The following is a 19,894-nucleotide window of genomic DNA, read 5'->3' on the forward strand; positions in this document are numbered from 1 at the left end:
GTTCATTTCTAAGTTGGTGGCATTTTTTTCAATTGGGGCACAGTGAATATTCGTCTGAGCCTGTACATTTTTAGTAGGTTAGTGCTTGAAAAAATACTTGTCAAATTATAAAGCAGGTTAAGCCTCAGAATGCGTAACTGTATTAGATCTGAATTTCATCAATTTTTTTTTTTTTTTGTACTGCAGCATTGAATGTCTGTTTTACTTTGTCATGTCCCAAATCAGGGTGGATTCATTGTTGGGCTCATATTTAAGTATATTTTCCTTAACCGCAATCCAAGGAACAGTTGCCTTAACCGGTACTGTCAGGTTTGCTTAACCCTCTGGGGCCGACGCCATCATATACGATGGCTAAGACCAAGCTTTACTAAATTATAAATAACTTTTTAATGATATTAGATAGAAACGTACTTTTTTTTTTTTTTTGCTGAAAACTTAACTCCGCGGACTTTCGAGCCAGCCATCGGCCATCTTTGTACTCCTCATACAAGCTGTGTGATGCAGTGTGAGTGTCCAAACAGAATTGGTTCACCGTCGCATGATTTTCCAAAATCTAATCGTAGGGCAGATTCACCTCACGTGAAAAGCCAAAGATTGTTTTCAGGAGTGATATGTTACTAGTTGGCCCATTTGAATAGCCCCCTGGGTGCTCCAGTGAGTACATACTGTTGGGCTCCAAATGCGCCCTGCACCATTATGCACAGCGATCAGTGAAAGCAGATGGAGAGCCTCTAATGACAATCTCACTTGCTCAAACAAAGAGTATGAAACTATCAGGATTGCTCCACAAGTTTGCATGTGAATGTTACTGAATAACTCTGTTGCTTTTACCATGAAGACAAAAAAATGCATAGACCATTTTGTATATATTGTTCAAAATGTGCATTTGTGTTTATTGTTTGAACCTTTTTGTTGTACAGTCTTTCACACAAGACCTCAAATTACCTTTATAAAATGTCAAAACAGTTGTTTATTATAGTTTGCTGTGTGTTTTGAATAAATGTGTGGAAAATGATTTTTCGCTTTACTTTGTCCTTCCTTATTTTTATTGTAAACCTTTATTACACTTATAAAACACAACAAAAGCAAATATATTATGAAAGCACAGGTTGTCCTGAAAAAAAGAGACATAAATCTTGATTGTGGGATGCAGGGAGAGCTGTTAATAGCAATAATAAAACATTTATGCCAGGGGAGTGAACTGTCCAAAAAATGCCCTTGGACCCCAGAGAGTTAATCCCCCCCCCCCCCCCCCCCCCCCCCCAATCCAAAAACAAATATCATTATCCTCCCAACAGTCTGAAAAAAATCCATTTTTGTTGGTGTCCTGGAAAATCCACTCCGTTCCCACCTAATGTAGTGGCTCCCCCTGGATGGAAACGTGGAAACCAGCAGATTTAATCCTTGCTGACACATTTATGTAAACCTCTTTTCTTGTGCAAGTAGGCACATGGTGAAGTGGCCTGCATTTTCTGTTGCATTTTCATTTATAACTGAAATCAGGTAAGTATGCTTTTTCATTTACACTCTGTTACTTGTAGCCATTTCCATGGAAACCTAAGAGTGACTTTTTAAAGAAGTAAAAGAGGACCTTAGGGACATCAATGGGAATCGTCAAGTTTTGCCTCACTGCATGGTTGCTATGACCCATATACTTAAAAAACACTCCACTCTGTTACCTCCACTCCGTCACCAGCATATTCCACTCCATTACTAAATTCCTCCACTCTGTTATGAAGGCCATGGTGGACATAATTACTGTGTGTTTCCAACATTATGAATGTCTGAGTATCTTCAACAGAAATGACAGAACCATAAAAGATGTGGTTACATGTGCATATCATTGTACTTTCATTTTTGTCTGAAAAAGTAACGGCATGGAAAGGCCATGTAAATAAAAGATAAGATAAGAAAGCCTTTATTCATCCCTCAATGGGGAAATTTCAGTGTCACATCGCAGCATAGAACAGTAGGAGTAGACAGGAGGGCATGCAATAAAACAAACAAGCATCTCTTAAAAACAAGAACTAAAAAAGTACTGAGTGCCGGGTAAAGCTAAGGCTACCACTGTTCAGTTCAGTGCTGCACTGCCGGGATGATATACACTGTCAGGATGTGAGAGTGATCAGATAAAATGACTGAACGATAAGTTACTCTGATATTTACAATATGGACAGGTTAAAATATAAGTAATATATGTAATATGTAATGTAATGTAATATATGTAAAGTGACTTGAGTGCACCATAAGTTAAATTATTGCACCTAATAAATACAACAGGTAATTAATGACCTGGTGGCTATGGTTACCACAGTACTAGCATTGTTCATTGTACATTCTGACAGCAGCCGGGAGAAACGATCTGCGGAATCTCTTCCTCACACAGCGAGGGTGGATGAGTCTTTCACTGAAACTCCTCTCCAGAGCAGACAGAACGTCCAGCAACTGGCAAAAATTGCCAGTTGTGAAAAGAACAGGAGAAATCCAGCTCTGCTGGTATACTGGTTGTACTCTGCAGGGCCTAACCTCTCTAAATAGTAAATGGACTGCATTTATATAGTGGTTTTCCATCTGCATCAGATGCCCCAAAGCGCTTTACAATTATGCCTCACATTCACACAAACACACACACACACTGATGTCAGGGAGCTGCCATGCAAGGCGCTCACTACAGACAGGGAGCCCAAGGGTCCTTAGTGGTTTTCCAGTCAGGCTGGGATTTGAACCGAGGATCCTCTGGTCCCAAGCCCAGTGTTTAACCACTAGACCATCATCTCCCCTGTCTACCAGAGTTTATTCAGGTAGATCATTCTGCAACTTTTTTAATCAGTCATTTGTGATGTCCTAGTGAAATAAAAAAAACAACAAAAAAAAAACACCCATATCAGTACATTTCATTTTTAGGTTCATGTTTTGAAAGAAAAAGTTAAATTAACCGAGTTCGTCTATGGTCCCAATGTTTCTGACTGAATGATCCATTCACTGTCTCGCTGTTTCGTCTTTTTGCCTCAGACACGGACACAGAGTGGAACTGGAGTGACAGTCTGGAAATGATGAAATGTTAGTGACTTACAGAAACAAATAAGCGCGTGTCTGTAATCGTACTGTGCAGAGTCAAGCTGTGTATTCTGCGTGCGTTCTGTGAACCGAACCATCGTGTGTGTACCATACGGTTCAGTACAAATACATGTACACACTCCTACATAATGCACACCGTAAATTTCACTGCACATCACCTCAAATACACCATACCCACAGTGAAGTTTGGAGGTGGGATCGTCATGGTGTGGGGCTGCTGTGCAGCATGCGGCACTGGCAAACGTTACATAATTTAAGGAAGAATGAATGGAAAACTGTACAGACACATTCTTGATTAAAAAAAAAAAAAAAATAAAAAAAATCTACCAGGATGTTGAAAATGAAATGAGGGTAGACACTTCAGCAAGACAGTGATCCCAAACACACAGCCAAGGAAACTCCTCAGTTGATTTCAGAGAATGAAACTAAATCAAACTAAACTAAATCACCAGACTTGAATCCAGTAAACATCTATGGAAAAAAAACTAAAGATGAGCTCATAAAAGAGATCCATGGAACCTTCACGATTTTATGGCTATGTGGAAGAATGGGCCAAGGAGGCGTGTTGAATCTGTCATTAAGGCTTTTGTCCCAAGTATTAAATAAATTTCAGTAAGCGTGTTCAATACTTTTTCCCTGTCATTCCGTTTTTATTACATATAACTTAATTTCTGTACTTTGTTTCTTTGCATGTATGGATTAGTTGGGTTGTTACTGACATCTGGTGAAAATTTCATGTCAGTGGCACCAAGAAATATGTTTACCAAGAAAATGGTGACATGTTCAGTACTCATTTTACCTGCTGTAAATAACTTAACCATGGGTGACATCACTGTATGAACAAAACTGCTGAGCTCCATCTGACGGGGATGATGGGAGGCTGCCTGAACCACCACAACAACACTGCAGCTCAGCCTGTGTGCTGTTTAATTATAAATCAGCCATCCAAAGGTGACAAAGTTTCTTGAAATACCATTATGTCATAATGTTCTTTTTGTTGGCACACTATCATGCAAAACACAAAAGATTTTCTGGATGAAAATAAGTTCAAAGTGGGTAGATGTATAACTGTATGACACTGGTGAATTTATGCTTCTTTTAGTTTATCATGTTTCATTCCTATTGGAAGCAGCAGTAATGAGCTTCATTTTGATATCACATGTGTCGTGTTGTCTTTATTGTGGCAGTAGTCTTGGTGAAGGATATAATGTCCTGATATGTCACCACAAGGCCAATGCAAAAAATGGCAAAATCAGTGGAAGGGTACCTGCGTTTGAACCCCATTAACACGAGTACGGTCCAGTTTTTGCTGTTAATTTATGATTTAACATTTCAGATGTGAATACTTCTGCCAATACCAAGAAGTTGTGATTTGCTCTTTTTTTATGGAAGCACATTATCATGCAACATTAATCAGGTTTCCATGGTGAAAGTAAGTTCACAGTGGGTGGGCATGAAAATAGATCATTATTAACTTATCTATATTATACTATATAAAATCTTTGGAAATGCGGCTAGATGTTAAAGTGGGTATTTTGTATGCCCTCTCTGAGTGCCTTCTAGTAAATAGAAATTGTGATGTAGAGATATTTTATCTCATAGTTATGACTTGAAGTCAAAATATTTACTGTATAATGATTACCGTTAAATTAAAATATTTCAAAATATGTTGTAACTATTATTTTAAAAAGCTGTATATGGAAATTAAGTAGGCATTATACCTGACCTGACAAACATTTAGTCAAATGGAACAGTTGGGGGGAAAATGTCAGTTATTTTTATTTATTTTATTTATTTTTAAACCAAGGTGTCACTGTACTTATGTCTGCAACTGTAGTACTGTGAGTATCAGTATGGCAGTGGTTTTCAAACTGTGGAGCGTGCCCCCTGGGGGGCACCAGAGTTCTTAGGGGGGCGCAAAAAAATAACTGTAAACACTGTTAACCAACAAAAAAAGAAGGGGGGGTGGGTGTGGAAGGAAAAAAGAAAACATTGTTAGCTAACATGCCAGGAGAAAAATGGATATATTTTTAGTGCGTAAATCTACCAGTGAGAAGACAAGAGTTTTGGGCAACCAAAAACAAAGAGGACAATCTTCATTTCCTCTCCACAGTGCATCCTCGCATCAGCCACCTGTGTGCGTCAAAGAGCCAGACTCATTGCTCTCATTGAACAAGAGGTGAGACTAGATAAATATGCATAAAAGTTTAAGTAATATTATTTGTTAAAATGTGTTAGTTATGTCAAAGACATTTAAAAACAGAGATGTTTAAATGTTAAAAGATGTTTAAAATATGATAAAAGATAAAATAGAAGAATAGAAAGTTTTTAAAAACACATTTAAAATGTTTGAAAAGGGTGTAAAATGTGTGAAAGAATAGAAAGTTCTTTAGACAGTTCCTTAAAAACACATGACTATATTTAAAATGTGTTTAACATGTAAAAGAATCAAAAGAAACACACAAAGATGTTGAAATTGTGTGTATGTGTGTTAGTTGGGGGGAGCGCAGCTATTCATTTGTTCTCTGGGGGGGCTCACTCTCCCATTGAAAACCCCTGCAGTGTGGTATTTGACTGTTCTTTTAAAAGCACAGTTGTATCATAATACATCACATTTTGTTTGAGTCTCTGCACTTTAATACTTCTCTTGTTTCCCATTTTTCCTCCTTGTTAAAGATAAAACATCTGGTCTGTTGTCCTCGCTGCAGTAAGCTGCAAAAGTTGAATATTTTTAACTTGATGGGAATTGTCATCGTGATGTGTGGCTGCTGTAATCAGCCTCTCATTGAAAACAACAGAACATTTGGTTTATCGTCTTCTGCTTACAGCTGACACGTAAACACAGCATTACTTATAGTTTTGAGATAAACACAACCACCTATAAAAAAAAATGAGCCATTATTTTTCTTCTTCCTTAAACATCACAGAGTGATACTGTGCGTGTGTCCGTCCCTTCTGTGTTTGAGTGTTTCATCCAAAGTACCGTGTGTTTAGTTTCTAGTACTCTCTCATGTTTACAGCTGAACAATGAGAACTTTGAGGTGACCACACTGCGGGTGGACGTTCAGACTGATGGGCGCCATGCTGAGGTTGAGTTCACCACTGACTGGGAGAAGGACGCCGAGCGGAGAGACCTCACCATCAACTCCATGTTTTTAGGTAACAGCAAATGTTTGCTCGTTAACAAGCCGACAGAAAAGTCTTTTTGGGAGTTGATACCACAATTGGTATTTCAGTAAGAAGGTACACATAAATAGGTGTCATCATGGGAGAGTGCGTGTAAATGGTATGAAAACTTGTAGAAAATGATGTGAGAACTTGTACAAGTGCTCAATTTGACACATTTATTTTCGTATTTCAGCTGTTGTAAAGTTGTCTGTCTGGACGATCCTTGAGGTCTGTTAGAATGACTGTTTCAAATGAATGGTTACTTGGCGAGACTCAGAGGTGTACGGTAACACACTGAAACACTCAGTCAGACTAACAACTGTACTGCCTTAAAACATTCGCAGCAGAGGACCCCTCAGCTGCATTCAAGCACACAGCAGGTGTGAATATTGATTGGAGCTCCACACCAACAATCACAATACATACGTTAAAAACTGGTGGTTATTGATCCAGAAAAATAATTCCAGGCAATTATACCTATGATGTTTGATGACTGGGCGTTCAACTTAGCACAAACGGTTACATCCTCAGGATTGACCGGTTGCGGCACATTGACATGATGAGCATGACTTCTGTTAAACGCTCACTCACAGACCACTGTCAGGTGAACGAGGGCGGCTGACAGATGCTTGCTCACGGGCCAGATAGCGTAGCAGCTACTGTGTCTGGCGTTGACGGCTCTCTTGTGTGTGTATGTGTGCATGCTGTCCTGAGAGGAATACGCAGCAATGAAAACGTGGTTTGCAGTTTCACTGATTTGGGCATTCTATCAATAATCAAGTAGAATTGATATGATAATGAAGCACTGAAAAGAGCTCTGAGTGGACAGACTGATGGAGTAGTGTTTCATGTGGTAAAAGTGGTGGTGTGACGGATAAATGGCTGTTTTCGGAGGTGAGGATGAGCTGGTTTTCTGCCCAACTGACATCCAGGGTTCAAGGTGATTCTGTAGTGTGGTGGATGCAGAACATGTTCCTAGACCTGACCTGACATGGCCACCAGGGCTGTGCAAAATTCAGAATTGAATTGAAAAGGACTCTTGAATTTCAATTCATTTCTTGAATTTCAGTTGAATTTTGAATTGAGGTTGCAGAATTACAAGTTTAAAATTCTGAATTTTGCAGATCCCTGATGGCCACCAGGATGATAATTCACATTTTTGGCAAAATTCTTTGCATTTTGTTGTTTTTCCTCTTACAGGACTTGATGGCACATTATATGACTATTTCAATGGATATGAAGACCTGCAGAACCGTAAAGTTCGGTTTGTTGGCAGTGCTGAGCACAGGATTCAGGAAGACTACCTGAGAATACTACGCTACCTTCGGTGAGCTGATCCTGATCTTTTTGTACTCTGCACTAAACTGAATACGCAAAATCTTTCTATAGGAGTGGGGACAGTAGTTTTGTTTGTCTTGTTTAAATGACAAAAAAAACCTACCAAACAAACATGTGACCTGATCCCTCTGTCACTCCAGGTTCTATGGCAGGGTAGCTTTGGAGTCTGATGACCATGAGACACAGACACTAGATGCCATCAGAAAAAATGGACACGGATTGGCGGCTATATCAGGAGAACGGATTTGGGTTGAACTAAAGAAGATTGTGGTTGGTAACCATGCTGACAAACTTCTGGAGTTGATATACAGCCTGGGACTGGCCCAGTATATCGGTGAGTCTGAGAGAGATAAGATAAGATCAACTTCATTTATCCTGAAGGAAATTATTTTGCCAGAGCACAGAAACAGTAAATGGTGTTGTCCAGGATACTGAGCAGCTTCCTCAGCATCCTCCTCTCAGTCACCTCCACCACAGACTCAAGCTCAACCCCCCATGACAGAGCCAGTTCTCCCGATGAGCTTTGTGAGTCTGTTCATGTCAGCTGCCTTCAGCCTGCTGCCCCAGCACACTACAGCATAGAAGATGATGCTGGAGACCACCGAGTGATGAAACATCTGCAACATATTTCTACAGACATTGAAAGATCTGAGCCTCCTGAGGAAGTACAGTTGGCGCTGACCTTTCTTTTTCACACTATCTGTATTTACAGTCCAGTGTGTTTGCAGCACGGTGGTTTAGTGGTTAGCACTGTTGCCTCACAGCAAGAAGGTCATGGGTTTGATTCCCACCTGTGGCCTTTCTGTGTGGAGTTTGCATGTTCTCCCAATGTTTGTGTGGGTTTCCTCTGGGTGCTCCAGTTTCCTCCCACATTTAAAGACATGCAGGTTAGGTGAATTGGAAACTTTATAACTGTCCAGGTCTCCCTTGCAAAAGAGATCTCAATCTCAGTGAGACTAACCTGGTAAAATAAAGGTTAAATTTAACAGAAAACAGTCTCTTGCGTTTACATGTGCTTCAGAAGAAATTCTTCACAGTACAAGCTTTGCATTTTGTATCTCCAGTTATACAGCTTCATGATGAAGTGGTATAGAGGAGGATTTTCTTAAAAAGATCTGGAAGTTTAGCTACAAAATGCCACATGGTACATCTGAGATGCAAACCTAGATTTGATCTGTTTTGGTGAAAGAAAATCCTTCTCCGCTCTACTCCACTGGGTTGTTGGGTGTCTTGGTGGCTTTCCTCACTCTTCTTCTTGCACAATCACTCAGATTTTAGGAACTGTCTACTCCATGCAGATTTGCCATAGAGTGCCATACTGTTTGTATTTCTTCATAATTGATATAAATAAAGTTCAAAGACATATTCAATGGCAGCTTCACCATCAGAGAGCCTCGTCCACAACGACCACAAAAGAATCCAAGCTGTCATTGATGTTAAAGGGGGCAACACACTGTGTTAAGAACAGGGTAATGTAAACTTCTGATCAGGGTTATTTGGGTCTCTCTGTTATTTTAAAAAACGTAAGCACAGTTGTTTAACAATAAATGGCTTCACCCAAACACTAACCATGAGTGGAAAAAAGTTTTTGTGTTGTCATTTATATTCTCTGAGAAATGCTCCCCCCAAAAAATAATAGTGCTACCATGGTATGTAAACTTACGAACACCACTTTATATATTCTCTATCTGCAAGCTTTGACAGAGCTTTAAGGGCTGTGGAACAGTTGTGCTCATGCCTACATCCATGCTGTTTCACAGGCTTACCCCCCGATGGTGACATTGAGGAGATGAAGCATGTGTGGCAGAATGCCAAAGCCCACTCTCCCAAACCTATGACCATCGTGGCTGCTCTGTGTCACAGCACAGCTGACGTGGAGAAGATGGACCTTCGACTGAAGGTGTCCAGGGAGGAGAAATCTCTGGCCCTGTTTCTCAACAAGTTCAGACGGGAGCTTCGGAAGAGCCCAGATGAGAGGGACTGCCTGAAACCCTTCACCGACTTTATCATTGATGTAAGTTTTGTTTCTGCTTCTTTGACGTTGTGCTGAATGTCTCCTCAGAGTCCTGCATGTTTTCTGTGTTTACCTGCTGCAGCTGATGAGTTACGTCTGGTGTATCCTAGCCCCTGATTGGCTGGGCACAGCTGCCTTGGTTAATGAGCAGTGATGGTTGTAAAACATAGACAGCAGGTGATCAGAGTGAAGTTCATTTAACTTATAAGCTGTTCAACTGTTCTTCCATAATTTTTGTGGCCTTAACAGTCGGCTGTTACACTGTATCCTGTTTGCATGTTCCCCCCGTGTTGCTCCGGCTTCTTCCCACATCCAAAGACATGCAGATTAGGTGACTTGGAAACTTTAAATTGACTGTATGTGTGTGCGCGTGCATGTATGGTTGTCTGCATGTGGCTCTGAAACAGACTGGCATCCTGTCCAGGGTGTACTCCGTCTCGTGCTGGGAGAGGCTCCAGTCCTCCCATGACCCTCAAACGAAGTAAGGGGGTATAGAAAATGGATAGATGGATGTTCAAGAAGATGAGTGTAGACACGACAGACAACTCTGGAGTTGTGTGTTTGTGATCCTTAATAGTTGTCTTGGTGGCTTCCCTCAGGAGTCATCTTGTTACATAGACTAATTATTTGTATTTAGTTTGTCCAATTACATGGACTTTGAAGAATGAAGGCACAATGTATACAACCCCTGGCAAAAATTATGGAATCACCGGCCTCGGAGGATGTTCATTCAGTTGTTTAATTTTGTAAAAAAAAAAAGCAGATCACAGACATGACACAAAACTAAAGTCATTTCAAATGGCAACTTTCTGGCTTTAAGAAACACTATAAGAAATCAGGAAAAACAATTGTGGCAGTCAGTAACGGTTACTTTTTTAGACCAAGCAGAGGGAAAAAAATTATGGAATCACTCAATTCTGAGGAAAAAATTATGGAATCATGAAAAACAAATGAATGCTCCAACACATCACTAGTATTTTGTTGCACCACCTCTGGCTTTTATAACAGCTTGCAGGCTCTGAGGCATGGAGTTAATGAGTGACAAACAGTACTCTTCATCAATCTGGCTCCAACTTTCTCTGATTGCTGTTGCCAGATCAGCTTTGCAGGTTGGAGCCTTGTCATGGACCATTTTCGTCAACTTCCACCAAAGATTTTCAATTGGATTAAGATCCGGACTATTTGCAGGCCATGACATTGACACTATGTGACTTTTTGCAAGGAATGTTTTCACAGTTTTTGCTCTATGGCAAGATGCATTATCATCTTAAAAAATGATTTAATCATCCCCAAACGTCCTTTCAATTGATGGGATAAGAAAAGTGTCCAAAATATCAAAACTTGTGCATTTATTGATGATGTAATGACAGCCATCTCCCCAGTGCCTTTACCTGACATGCAACCTCATATCATCAATGACTGTGGAAATTTACATGTTCTCTTCAGGCAGTCATCTTTATAAATCTCATTGGAACGGCACCAAACAAAAGTTCCAGCATCATCACCTTGCCCAATGCAGATTCGAGATTCATCACTGAATATGACTTTCATCCAGTCATCCACAGTCCACAATTGCTTTTCCTTAGCCCATTGTAACCTTGTTTTTTTTTCTGTTTAGGTGTTAATGATGGCTTTCTTTTAGCTTTTCTGTATGTAAATCGCATTTCCTTTAGGCGGTTTCTTACAGTTCGGTCACAGACGTTGACTCCAGTTTCCTCCCATCTGTTCATTTGTTTTGTTGTGCATTTTCGATTTTTGAGACATATTGCTTTAAGTACCCACCCAGAAACCAAATGTTCTTTGAATGTTCATTGAACGTTTGCATGAGAACGTTTGCAAACGTGGCATGAACACTGCATGAACATCATATGAACAAAGAATGAGGACAGGTAATGTTTGCATGCGAACATTCAATGAACATTATACAAACGTTCACAAGTGTTCACAAACACCAAATGAACAGTTGCAGCAGAACATTAAATGAACATTTGTAGTGTTCGCATGCGAACATTACCTGTCCTCATTCTTTGTTCATATGTTCATGCAATGTTCTTGCTCAATTACCTACAATTTTTGTGGTTGTTCCTATTGAGAACTAAAAAAAAAAATAAGTAAAACAAACTTTATAAATGTTTTAAAATTCAATAGGTTTTATTTCAATAGTGACTTGCAATGTGGAATTATATTGTGGAACATATACAATAAGTAATGGACAAACTTTTGAAATCACTTAATTGATAAAGGAATTCATCTTTACAGAATTAAACATCATTGCTCAAAAAGCACATAAAATGAAAAATTTTCAACGTTACAAAACATTTCTTAAGCAGTAAACCACAAACGCTACTCCAAAAAAATGTTCAGATATAAGAATAACTCTTCTAGAATTAATAATGAACCTTAAAAAAAAAAAATAAATAATTCATCTATTTATCTACATACAACCAATAATACACATTTTAGGAGCAAAAATAAATTCAACTTAAACATAAATCACCACTTGAAACAAAAACTACAACAATCTTTTAGACATCTACATACAATTAATAAAAGTCATACTTAAGAGCAAAACTGGACAGTTTTAACACAAACATTACTATCAATAAATTCCCTGAGAAAATTCCTATGGAAGTTTTTAATCGCAGATTTGAAGACTCAGTATGACATTAGTCAGATTAGTCAGTTAGCGAAACTGAACAGTTTAACACAAACATATTACAATCAAATTTCCTGAGGAAATTCACGATGAAAAAAATATACAAAAATAATACAAAATTATTAATTGAAATTAATGTTTAATCCCCAAATAAAAAAGGTTCTCTGGAGGTAAAATTAAATTTAATCAAAAATATTCCATGTACAATGCAAATTAAGTAATGCTACTAATCTGACCATAAGCTTTGATATTATAGAACATAAACCCCGATATCATATAAAATACCCTCAGCCGTATGTGCAGTCTTCTTAATAATTATTTAATTGGAATCTATATGTATACAGGTGGGGCCAAAAGTTTACATACCCTGGCAGAAGTTTAGTTTTTTTTTTTTTTGGCCATTTTTCAGAGAATATGAATAATAACAAACTTTTTTTTCGCTCATGGTTCATGGTTGGGTGAAGCCATTTACCGGCAAACAACAGTGTTTACTCTTTTCAAATCATAATGACAACACAAACTACTCAAATTAACCTGATCAAAAGATTACATACCCCTCTTCTTAATACCATGTACTGCCTGTCTTTTGTGGTGGTTGTGGATGAGGCTCTCTGAGGGTAAAGCTGCCACTGAATGGTTTAGACTTTATTTACATCAATTATGAAGAATACAAACAATATGGCACTCTATGGTAAATCTGCATGAACAGTTCTGAAAAACTGAGTGAGTGTGCAAGAAGAAGAAGAGTGAGGAAAGCCATCAAGACACCCAGACAACCCAGAAGTTATAGGCTTACGTGGCTGTGATTGGAGAAATTATGCACAGTTCAAGCTTTGCATTTTGTATCACCAGTTATCCATCTTCATGATGAAGTTGTATAGAGGAGGATTTTCTTAAAAAAGAAGACCTGAACCTTTAGCTACAAATTGCCAGAAGATACACCTGAGATGCCTGGATTTGATCTGTTTTGGTGAAAGAAAATCCTTCTGTGCTCTACTCCACTATGAAGCTAAGATTAGTGATGCAAAATGCAAAGCTTGCACTGTGCACAATTTCTCCAGTCACAGCCACGTAAGCCTATTAACTTCTCCTAAGTTGTCTGGGTGTCTTGGTGGCTCCTTGTAAATCACTGCAGAGGTGTTATCAGGTTGTGAAAACAGTGTTTTCAAAGTGTTTTTCAGTAGCTTTTACATAATATATGATGGACATGTTACATTTACACAGAAATGAAGCTGTTTTGAAGTGGATTCTGCCATGTTGGATTCGCAGCCAGAGACCAGACGTCACGGTGCCTCTCTACTGTGACTGCCGCCCCCCCCCCCCAAAAAAAACAGATTTGCAAGATTGTTAGTTCTTCAAACCTGTAATCTGGGTCAGGAAAAAGTTCAGGATGGTCCCGTCTATACTTCTTTGATTCTGCTCGGACAGGACATCTTCGGATTATGGCACAATTGTAGAAATAATGGTAGTACTGTCCATTGATGTGATTTTTATTGCAGTTGCCATGACAACTCTAAATTTGTGGCACGTCCCTGGCAATTGACAGTTCCTGACTTGTCCTGGCTGCCAAAGATAAACAGGAGCCGTAGCGTTCAAGCCGCCCCTGACAATGACTGTTACTGTATACTTCCCTTGTTCCATTCCAGGGGTGTATGCAGTTAAGGTATTGATTAGGGCATTCCTCTGGTGCCTGGTTCCCTCGTCCTCACCATCAAGTCTGTCATTAGTACTCTTGAGCTGCAAGTTGAAAATTTCCTTTGTTAGTCATAAGCAATTATATACATTTTTCTGTTCAGATATTGTATAATTTGAGCTACATGGTCATAACTGGTATTCAACTCAGCACCTTATTGGACAGGCCCTATATTTTTAACAAGCTGTTTATATTGCTTCCAGAATTTTCTCAATTTAGTTATCAATTAGGTATACCACACAGGTGAAAGCAGATCAGACAAAAATGATTAATCCTCTGTACCCACTGTTATGTGTAAAGGACTTTTCACACCACATGCTTTGGAAGCATCAGAGGCGCCACAAATCGGTCTAGAAAGTATTTTCAATGAAACGCGTTGCTTTTTAGAGGCGTCTGAAGCGTCACGTCAAAAGCCGAGCTAAACCATCGCTTCTGCCGGGAGTGTGCACATTCCTGCTTGTCAACAGGCTGACGTGGTAAAAGTTCAACCCAATCCAACTTTTGCCGCTCTGAACTGTGACAAAGCTTCACACTGTCCAAAAGAAACAATGTGTCGGGTCCAAACATGGAAGACTAGCGGCAGAAACCACTGATGCCTACAAAACAGGAAGGTGTCACAGGACTGCTCATTTATACAGAGCAGTTTTCTGAAGAAAAATCCTTGCAAATTTTTTTTTAAACCTCAAAATTAATTTGACTGCTGTATTAAAGCTTTTTCGTGGTTCACCGACGCACATACAACATGGCGATCACTCAGCTTTCCTCTGGAGAAAGAAAGAGAGAAAAAAAAACATCTGAGCAAAAGTCTCCGCCCCCTTGCCACATGGAACGCGTCGGGGGTGTGGGAGGCGTTGACGCGACGCGTTGCCTGATGCGTATAAAGCATGCAATGTGAAAGGCTTTAGTTACCGTATTTCCATAAATACAGCATGTTTCATAATATACTGTGTAAAAAATGAAACAGCAAAACTTTATTAAGGTGATGAGGATCTAACAAACAGAAAACACATTAACTCACTTCTTTGAGTGACTTTACTGGAAGGCCCATTACTTCCAGGCACTGCTTGGAATTGGTTCAAGCCCACACTTCTGGTTTAGCTGGCCATTCTTCAGATGATCATCTTAGCAGCGTCCACATTGTTCTCTCTCCTGGTATGTCTGGGAACCGACACTTTCAGGGACAGTCCAAGGATGCAGTGCACCAACTCTGTCATTTAGCTGTTTGATACTGTGAATGATGTCATTCTGTTTCTCCTGGAACACAAAATGTATATAGATCCATATGTTACAACCTTAATACAGAAGTTCTCACTTTACATTAAATCCTATGCTTCACAAAGGATTAAACCAATGCTGTTGACCTCTCATCTTCAGCACGGACAAATCTGTGAATGAACTGAGTGATGAAAGTAAGTAGGTAAGTAAGTCCCTTCAGCTGCTCCCTTGTTTGCACTCGGGGTCGCCACAGCAAATCTGAGGTGGATCTGCATGTTGAATTGGCACAGGTTTTACGCCGGATGCCCTTCCTGATGCAACTCCACATTACATGGAGAAAGCATTACATGGAGAGCCCGGAACCTTTTGCACTGAAACCAAGCGCATTAACCACTTGGCCACCACTCAGTGATGAAAGTGAGCCATGGAGGAAAAAAACAACAAAAAAAAAACAAACAAACTTGAAAGATCTTGGCAAGGCCCTGATGGTTGGTCAGGTGGTTGTCCCCCAGAAAAATGTGAAATCTCAAATGCATTCTGGTTAGTGCTGTAGGTATCAATTATTTTAGCAGTCAAGTATTCTATCGATTATTCTGGCGATTAATCGAGTAATCGGATAAAAAGTACTTTTGTGTTTTAAACATCAATGGGCTGTCTATAAACAATGACACAATGTCACTGTCATTTTGCTGAAATGGCGATGGGATGTAGCCTTCTATTTTGTTTTGTCCAATTTGTAAAAATTAACCAAGTTTTTTTTTTTTTTTTTTAAATAAAGGGTCCCCTGGGTCCCTGCGTGATTTTTTTTATCCCTCTTTCTCTTCAGCAGATGCATTTCAGCTGGAGGTTGAACATGCAGCATCGCAGTCAGTTTTTTATTATTTAAGTTACCGTGTTCGTGAAGTGTTGTGTGTTGCCCAAAAACGCATCATTAAAAAGTGAAACACTCAGTGCAAGTCTGAGGTAAACACAGAAGAAAGAGTGGACTTCTGCTGTTTGTCAATGTAGCTGGGGACAGAGCTGTGACTCGCCCGGTCTGAGAGCTCCTCACGCTGGGCAGAGAGAGACAGCAGCTGGCCACCGGGTCAATAGTCCCTCCCCACGTAGAGCAGAAAAATAGACAAACACACTGCTTCGCTTTAAATGCACAGTAAGTCTATTTCAGATGATCAGTATGGACCATCTTTCTCTTAAAAGGCTTTATTTTACTCTGTGTCACGTTGGAAAGCGGTAGCTATCGTTGCTAATTTGATTAGCTGTTATGCTCGCCTTTTTTTTTTTTCTGCGGATGTTGCAGCGCCACACACAGGCCTGACATATGTGCTACAACATTAAACGAAGCTTCGAGGCACAGAATTTGCCTCGAATAATTCGATTACAAAAAATGTTTAAGTTACTCGACTCATCGTTTCAGCCCTAATTCTGGTGCTTTCTCAGGTCTATTTACCCACCAAAAGAATCTCAATTTTTTTTTTTTTGGACAGATCACTTTTCCCACACCAGATAAGGTGGTAAACCTCAGTAGTATAGCATACAAGTCCTCCTGTTTCAAGTGTATGGTACCATAGACAGTATGCACACACTATGCAAATGAAACATTATGCAAGGGACATAGAAACTGAGTTTTTATAAAAGGAATTCTGTAACTTTATATCAGCAATAAATAAACATGTCAATTAAGTAACAAGACCTGTAAATTATTTCTTTAAATAAGGAAAGTTAGTATATACAACTTCATTACTGGCAGATTTTACTGTATTTTCAAATTATATCCCAAATAGAACAGAATATTTCTTGCCAGAAATTTTGAATATTTTGCTTGCTGAATGTGAATTTTTAGAATCTTCTGGCACAAGACACTGAACAATCTTATTTAACCATTATAGTACAAACCTCTGGATAAGGATCAGGCTGATGTGAATCAACTGCAGACACACACTCAACCGACTGGTCAGATGGAGGATTCAGTGATTTAACAACTCTTAAGGCAGCAGGCATGGTTACTGTGGTGGGGAACAAACAATGATCGAAAATATTATCAAACTTATCTTTATAAAGTCTCTTTCTGGGCACTGACATTACTTAAACTTAAACTTAAAGACAGAGTATATATATTAGTCATGGTCATAAAAAGTTATGTATATTTTAAATTTAGCATTTATTTAAGCAAATTAGTCCCTTTGAGATTGAGACCTCTTTTATAAGTGAGACCTGGACAATTATAAAGTTTCCAATTCACCCAACCTGCATGTCCTTGGAAGTGAGATGCCCACACACACCTTACTGACACCTTTAGGCTTCTGGCTTAATATCAGAATAAATTAAAACATGGACAAAATATGAATTAGGCCTGTGCCTCTCTGTGGCTAACGTTAGCTCCGTGCTAGTCAAAAATGTGCTGGTTTGGTTCTCATTAGTCCATGTCTGGCATAATCAAGCTTCAAGCAAGTTCTGTCTTTTCTGTCTAAAATGGGTTTGTGCTCACATCAGGTTCCATTACCTCGTGATGACTGTAGGAAGGCCTCGCCATTTGAAGCTAGCTGCTAACTCGTGGTTGTGTTGGTTTTCTGTGATCCAGTCGATGATCATCCAGCGTTAGTCTCCTCTTCTGCTCTCAGTGGTCTCTTAATCGTAGTATAGAGACTGAACAGGCAAATTAACGTCTTGAACATAAACTTTTATTTGCCAAAAGAGAACGGAGAGCATGCAGTACTGTTAGTTAGCCAAGTCGTGTTCTTCTTCTTCTTCTTCTTTGTTAAACAGCGGGTTTTAACCCAACTCGGTGCACCACTGCCACCAACTGTTTGGTGGAGAGCACTACAAGCTTTTTTTTTTTTTTTTTTTTTTACCAGAATGAGAATGTTGCATTTTACATTCAGAAATGATTGTATCCAGGTGTTATAATGTGTACAATGTACATGTTTTACCCTGGATAATTAAAATATCATGCCTCACTGAAAACATGAATTGAGCAGCTGAAATTAAAGGAATCAGAAAGGAAGAAATATGTTATGGTAATAATTCCCACCAAACACTGTTAGACTGTGACGTGTGACTATTCATCTCATGTTCAGCATGTTTGTTTAAAAACATGTCTGATAATGTTTGAACTGCAAGTTGTGAAGTGACCAGTAAAAAATATTATTTGTCTATGAGCTGTTTTATTTAAATGTCAATGTTTCCTGCTCATGCATGTTGAAAACATTATGTTGTAAATCAATTTTAATACCTTTAATGTATTTTTCCTTATTTCCAAAAATGCTAAAGATATTATGCTTTTAGAAAATATGGCAAAATGTATGTAACTCAGGTCTGTGGGACTTCTGGATAATAAGCTGCCATTGCAGTCTGTTTCCATAAAAAAACATATTTCAGTAGCTGACAATCACAGTCTGTAGTGATGTAAATTTTTTATTGCAAAAATAATATTCCAATTAACAGAGTGCATGTTTATGCAAGTTGCCCCAAGACATGTTTCTGAGTTAGCTCTGTCAGTTTATCACAGTAATCTTGAAATTATACGAGGGTAGGCTGAAAAGTTCTAAGGCTCACTATAATGCAGTTAATGCATTACTCCTTCATGGGGAGCCTTAGAACTTTTCAGCCTACTCTCGTATATTCAGTAGGTCTGAATAAATCATAAATCGACATATTATTGGTTACCATGAGTGTTGAAATCATTTCCTATTGTTCATTCTACCTATGTTTGCACCCATAATTTAAATGGAGTCCAACATTAACTTTCTGTAGGCAGTAAATGATATTTAATGTTTTCCTGTAATATGAAATTTTACAAAATAATTGTAATAATTAAATAATAATTTAATTTATACTTTTATTTAGAGGCAAGCTTTACACATACAACATGAACATTATGTGAATGTTCGCAAACACACTGAACATTAAGCATACATTCTATAAACATTTGATTGATTTTTGCAAATGTTTGCTTACATGTTTGTCTAATGTTTGCTTTCATGCAAACATTAGACAAACATCACAAACATTATATGAACATTTGCAAACTTGCTGAACAGTAAATTAACATTCTATGAACGTTCACTTGATGTTCGCAAATTTTCGCTTCCATGCAAACATTAGACAAACATCACGAACATTACATGAACGTTTGCAAACTTGCTGAACAGTAAACAAACATTATATGAACATTTGTTTGATGTTTGCAAATGTTTGCTTCCGGGTGGGTTTTCTGTCTTGACTCTTTGATGTCTTCCTTGGTCTACCAGTATGTTTGCCTTTAACAACCTTCCCATGTTGTTTGTATTTGGTCCAGAGTTTAGACACAGCTGACTGTGAACAACCAACATCTTTTGCAACAATGCGTGATGATTTACCCTCTTTTAAGAGTTTGATAATCCTCTCCTTTGTTTCAATTGACATCTCTCCTGTTGAAGCCATGATTCATGTCAGTCCATTTGGAGCTCTCCAAGGTGTGATCACTCCTTTTTAGATGCAGACTAATGAGCAGATCTGATTTGATGCAGGTGTTAGTTTTGGAGATGAAAATTTACAGGGTGATTCCATAATTTATTCCTCAGAATTGAGTGAGTCCATATTTTTTTCCCTCTGCTTGGTCTAAAAAAGTAACCGTTCCTGACCGCCACAATTTTTTTTTCCTGATTTCTTATAGTGTTTCTTAAAGCCAGGAAGTTGCCATTTGAAATGACTTTAGTTTTGTGTCATGTCTTGTGATCTGCTTTTTTTTCTACAA

The 19,894-nt window shown here is 38.8% G+C and overlaps 1 protein-coding gene across 3 annotated transcripts in view; it reads left to right on the top strand.

Moving 5' to 3' along the window:
• trnt1 (tRNA nucleotidyl transferase, CCA-adding, 1) overlaps positions 1-19,894 on the top strand; it is a 45,392-nt gene that overhangs the window by 13,636 nt on the left and 11,862 nt on the right. For all 3 annotated transcript variants that reach the window (XM_034167450.1, XM_034167451.1, XM_034167449.1), the window contains exons 3-6: positions 6,099-6,237; positions 7,447-7,573; positions 7,725-7,918; positions 9,345-9,598. In XM_034167450.1, coding sequence (XP_034023341.1) covers positions 6,099-6,237; positions 7,447-7,573; positions 7,725-7,918; positions 9,345-9,598 — 714 coding nt within the window. The remainder of the gene's footprint in view (positions 1-6,098; positions 6,238-7,446; positions 7,574-7,724; positions 7,919-9,344; positions 9,599-19,894) is intronic.

This window comes from Thalassophryne amazonica, chromosome 3 (assembly GCF_902500255.1).
Source record: "Thalassophryne amazonica chromosome 3, fThaAma1.1, whole genome shotgun sequence".
Lineage (NCBI taxonomy): Eukaryota > Metazoa > Chordata > Actinopteri > Batrachoidiformes > Batrachoididae > Thalassophryne > Thalassophryne amazonica.